This window comes from Crinia signifera, chromosome 2, assembly GCF_055691185.1.
Source record: "Crinia signifera chromosome 2, ASM5569118v1, whole genome shotgun sequence".
Classification (NCBI taxonomy): domain Eukaryota; kingdom Metazoa; phylum Chordata; class Amphibia; order Anura; family Myobatrachidae; genus Crinia; species Crinia signifera.
The window spans coordinates 26,937,755-26,943,378 of record NC_139218.1 but is presented as its reverse complement, the minus strand read 5'-3'; the positions used below and the strand labels follow the sequence as shown (position 1 = coordinate 26,943,378).

Below are 5,624 nucleotides of genomic sequence, written 5' to 3'. Positions count from 1 at the left end.
GCTGAACCCTGGGGGACACCGATGGGCTGAAGCGCTCCGGAGGCCTAGACCTCCGAGGCCGTGCGCCCGCTGAAGCCGCCTCTTGCGTTGCTGCTCCCAGTCCCCCCAGCAGACCGGACATCTGCTGCTGCAGCCAATCAACCCCTCTAGTGCCCGCTGCCTCCCTAAGGGCAGCAAGCGCAGCGGATACCTCCGCATCAGCATCGCCTGGGGAAGCCATGGGAGATGCCAGAGCTGCTTAGCTGTTGAGCTGTTGAAAAATTCTCCCAGTGACCCCTATTTCCCGCCTGAACCCTGCTTATAAACCCTTCCAACACCCCGTTAAGCCCCTCCCCCTATGACCCTCTCCTTTGACACCCCTTCTATGACTATCCTGCTAATCAGCTCCCTACAAACCCTGTCAGGGGAGCCTACCCCTAGGCTTTGCCTCAAGTCCGGCTCCTACATTAGAAAGAGACCATCATTAAAATACTGTAATGTATCTCTGCATACTAATACATTTTTATGTTGTATAATATATACTGTATATAGAGATGTTGGCCGGACCAATTTTGCTGGTTTTGGTTTTAATTTGTCGTTTGGATTTGAATTTTTGCCATTGCTAGTTTCGGTTTCGTAGTGTATACTGTATAACATTCATTTCCAGTTATTTCCAGTCAACTTCACATCTCACAATATTGTTCGCCAATATAGCCCATTGGCTGGCTGGTTACTAAGCAACAGAGCAGCAGCACAAACACACACAGCAGTTATTTCTGTTTAATAATGTTTTGTAAATTAGTACTGTATCAGCAATATCCAATCAGACCAGCTCGCAGAAACTTTCTACAGAAAGCGATCCAACACAGAATGTATCAGAGTCGTGTGTGTGGAATATCGTTGCTCGGGGTCTAGCACAAGATGCACAGCAGCAGAGGCCGCCGGGGAATCTACTCAGCTATAGGCTGGAATGAACAGTGAGTATCGCTAAAAATGCTGCCAATTCTCAGATGTGGATTATATCACCAGCCCTCTTGTAATATGTAAAAAAAGAAATAGTGTTTACTGTAAAAAAAATAATGTTTCAACAGTTACGTCATCCTGATTTATGATATGGTTACAGTTGGAATTACATTTCATGCAGCTGCAGTGGGAGGGAAGTGACATCACTCTTACACATCACATGTATCTGTAATTAAACAGGAAAGTATTTACCGAGGTACATAGTGTAGTTGTATCATTAATGTGATTATTATTTCTTTCTATAGTGTACAGGCAGGGGCGGGGACCCGCATGCAGACTCTGTGTGGCCCTCTCTCCTCTCCACGGTGCTCTGTCCATAAGCAGGGCTTCGGAAACCTGGGGCCCACCATGTTCCCGACATCTCTGCAGTGTGTATGCAAAGATCACCAGTAAAATGGCCGCTGTGCCGTTTATCTAGTGGGACTCAAGAGAGGTAAATGATTAAATATGGGTGCAGGGTGTGTGGCGTGGGTCCAGCAGTGACCTGCAGGGGTGGGAGGCATCTATTTATGGGAGACAGAGAGACAGGTGGCATGCAAGCATCTCCCAGAGCACTGTGCTTGACCCCACAATGACGGAAAATGGGAGGCCTGGCTCGGGGGCATGTCATTTCACAGAGCCATGACCCCTTTGAAAAGGCCACTCCCCCTTTTCGGGGTCATGCGGTGAAGGAGTCCCGATTGAGCGCTGGGCATGACCCCACAATGATGGAAAATGGGAGCCATGACCCCTTTGCAAAGGCCACGCCCCTTACTTGGTCTTGATTGGGACAATTGAAATGTTGGGAGTAATGCGACCCAGTTAGTTGTTGAAAATCTCTTCTTGTGAGTGACGTGGACATGTAGCACTGTGCAGGTGTACGTATGGAGAAGTGGGGTCTATTTCTGACCGATGTCTTGCACCTAGCCTGTTACTAATGATGGTGGTTTTAGCGCTTGGCGTAACATCAGATTCCTGATTATAGATGCACGGATTCCAATATTAATTGTACATACTCTCACCTTAGCATGAAGTGGTAAGTGACTGGGGAAAAGCAGATTAAGAATATAAAACATATTTAAAAATCCCGATCCCCAATCCCGACTTCTTTCATTTGGGATTTCGGGGAATCCGGCACTTTTAACATGTTCAATTTCTCTGATCCCCCAGCAGATCGCCGATCATCTAAGGCGGCCGAGGGATCCGATTGAGACAAACTGAATTTGTCGCAGATGTCCGTTGCCAGCAGTTACATTTACACCCAATGACAGTAGACCCATTTGCAGGCTTTGCATTTTGCTCTGTGTTCTTTGCAAAACAAATCGTTTTCCTGCGTTCGGCACTTTTGGTAGCGTAAGTCTTCGTCCTCCATAAAGAAAGGCAGAAAGCTTGGTGCCAAACGAGTCCCTCCCTGTTCTTGGCAGCTCCACACAGTCTTACTATAGAGCAAATGACTCCAAATTGGGCAAAAGATTTTGCAGACTCACTAAAATCCAGATTCCTATGATCTTTTCTTCCCATGGGCAATACATGGGCGTGATCGCTGACACACGCCTAAGTATGATTGTGTGCCATTCAAACTGAGCTGGGTAATTAATGAATTAATTGCTTTAATTTGTTAAACTTTGAAACTGTGTATTCCACTAAGGGGGCGTACACATGGGGCGATTTTAGCCTTATTTCTAAGTGACCTGTCTAGATCGATTCTAAATTAAGTATGAAAGACTCCGTGTGTAAAGCTGGCCACACATCTACAGATCGATTGTCAGATTGGACTGGTTGGAACAAAAACCTGGTAATATCAGAATGACAGTTTTTTTGGCAGTTTTCCAGCAATTCAAAGCAAATGGTCAACTGTCATTTGCTCTCATCCATTACCAGGTTTTTGTTCCAACCAGCCCAATCTGACAATTGATCTGTAGATGTATGGCCACCTTAAGCCTCCGAGCGCCGCTGATGCCCAGACATCTCTGAGCTACAGTACTGTACTGCATCATGCGTGGCGGCCAGTCTTTCATTCGGCAGAGACCCGGATATGCCTGGAAAGCTTTGTTGAAGCCTATAAGGCTTCTGCCGGCTATAGGGACAGTATTGATATGGCCGTTTATAGATTGACTTGGCAATAGTTGACGCACAGTGGTGGAACTTGTGAGTGGTTGGCCCAGGTGCAAAAATATAATTTAGGACTCCCACCTCCAGTCCAACCCAAGTTCACAATACACCACACAGCAGTGGTTGGCAGCAGTGGGCCCCTTTGTCCTTCTGGGCCCCGGTGCAATGCACCTGCTGCAGTTCCGCCTCTGTTGACGCATGAAAAAGTCAACATGAATTTTTCACAATTTTTTTTCTACTTTTCTTTTCTTTTGCATACTTTATCATCAACGTGGACTCCATTTGGGAATGGTACAGTGTGCCCAGTGCAGCAGTAACGTAGTCAGGCACCGACTCTGAACGATGAGCGAAGAGAGACCAGCGAGGGGAGGCGGTACACTAATTCGGGGTCCACGTACTCAGGCGTCAACATTGACACCAAAACGAGAAAAACTAATGTCGACATTTTTCCATGTCAAACCTTTTTCTTGTGCCCACTTTTTTCCCCTGTGTTTGGGTTGACACATATTAGGTTGACATGCATTGTGTCAACCACAGAAGGAGGACGCATGGATTAGGTCGACATACCCAAGGTCGACATGGTTGGAAGGTCAACACAAGCATTAGGTCGACATGGACACCGCCAAAGTGTACTGCATCCCCTCGCATGGCCCACTGCACTCGCCATGCTTTGGGCGCGGTGCCTTGCAACTCTCGGCGCACTATTCTATTCTCCCTCCACGCTAGGGTTACCACCTAGTCCCTTTAATTCCGGACACATATTAATTACACAGGTTCTGTGGCTGGCTGACTTCAAGACTCCACTTCACCTGATTTTAAACTGCCACAGAACCTGTGTAATTACCATGTGTCCGGAATTAAAGGGACTAGGTGGTAACCCTACTCCACGCCCATGTGCCGACAGGCATGAAATACAGACTGTGGTCACATGTAGGCTACATGTATCTATATTACCCTCATGTAAAAAAAAAATAATGATAGTGATTATCTAACAGAACTCTTGAAAACTTGTGTCCCTGTTTTTGGTCCATTGCTTGATTTCTACGACAATCTTTGACAGATCCTGCAATCCTGGTTTCGGAAGCTTTGATCACATATTTAGCCGGTGCAATTTATCAGAGAACGGGCAGCCTGCTGCATTCCTGAACAAGAGCAGCTCCGTCTGACTGTACAGAACAGGAAGAGTACAGTGCGCTGCTGTACATCATGTACACACTGTACCAGACTGTACAGATTACATACCACACACATGAGCTATAGTGACACCTAATACTCTCCAAGATATGTTTCTTTCCTCCTCGTTCAGCGCAGGAGATCATGAGCCCAAGGTGACGGTGTGTTGATTCGGTGTCTGTGTAATGTGTGTGTGTAGACGGGACATCCTTGGTATGTTGCATCCCGTTATGTAACAGGACACATAATTGGTGCACGTGCCTGAGCCTAAATAAATTGGCCGGTGCCTTGCTGCTCTATACCATTCAAGCAGACCTGAGCACACAGCAAGACAGGCAAGCAGAGCAGCAGTTGTCCAAGTTTCTCTGTCCAGAACCGGCCAAGGAAGACACCATGGTGCACTGCATTGTCCAGATCATTGGGATGATACTGGGTGGCATAGCCACTGTTCTCACGTTTGCCGTCTGTGGAATGCCCCACTGGAGAGTGGCCATCGTAGTAGAGAATGACGCCTACGGCAGGCGTCTTGACGGCCACTGGATAAGCCGTTGGGATGGACTGTGGATGACCTGCGTAAGGCAGAGCAACTTCCCAATGTCCTGTCAATACTATTCTGGCTCTGTGCCACTGACCGCCGATTTGAAGGCCTCAAGAGTTCTCATGTCGTTTGCAGTGCTGATGGCCATTTTTGGGGTCATTAATACCATCCTTGGCACGTTCTTCAATCAATGCTGCAAGAAGAACCCCAAGAACCGCAGTTGCATTTTGCTCCTCGCAGGCATCAGCTACATCATCGCTGGTATCCTGGTCCTCATAGCTGTGACGCTGACGGCGGTTAACATCCTGAGGAACGTCTGCTTCTCGTATTGTAAGAGCATCCAGCAGCAGGAGATTGGGGAAGCCGTCATGCTCGGTTGGCCGACGGTTCTTCTCTTCTTCATCAGTGGAGCAATATTTTGTTGGTATCACCCATGCTTGTGCATATGCAAGAAGGTCACCTATCCAGCCGATGGGAATCAACTTGAGCCCGAGCTCATTCAAGAGAAGAAACCTTTAACAATAGAACTCCGTACCATTAAACCAAGGAAAAATGAAGGCATATTGATATAAGTACAAATGCTAGAGGTCTAGATGTACTAACTATTCTAAAAGGGAAAAGAGGTGATGTTGCCCACCAATCAGATTATATCTAGCATTTATGTAGTACGCTCTAGGAAATGACAACTAGAAACTGATTGGTTGGTGATTAACTACCAGCCAACTATTTCGGAGCTAATTGGTTGGTAGTTAACGTTACTTCTCTCCAATGCTTAGTACATAGACACCTAAATCAGTGACAGCTACTATACATGTAACAC

General features: G+C 46.8%; 1 protein-coding gene across 1 annotated transcript; it reads left to right on the top strand.

Moving 5' to 3' along the window:
- Positions 1–4,659: 4,659 nt before the first annotated feature.
- On the top strand, positions 4,660–5,376 carry LOC146058382 (claudin-8-like). The gene has a single exon (XM_083170666.1). The coding sequence runs from the start codon at positions 4,660–4,662 to the stop codon at positions 5,374–5,376; it is 717 nt and encodes a 238-aa protein (XP_083026792.1).
- Positions 5,377–5,624: the final 248 nt, after the last annotated feature.

Excerpts from the sequence above, each read along its gene's own strand:
- LOC146058382 (XM_083170666.1), top strand. The coding sequence starts at position 4,660 with ATGGTGCACTGCATTGTCCAGATCATTGGGATGATACTGGGTGGCATA.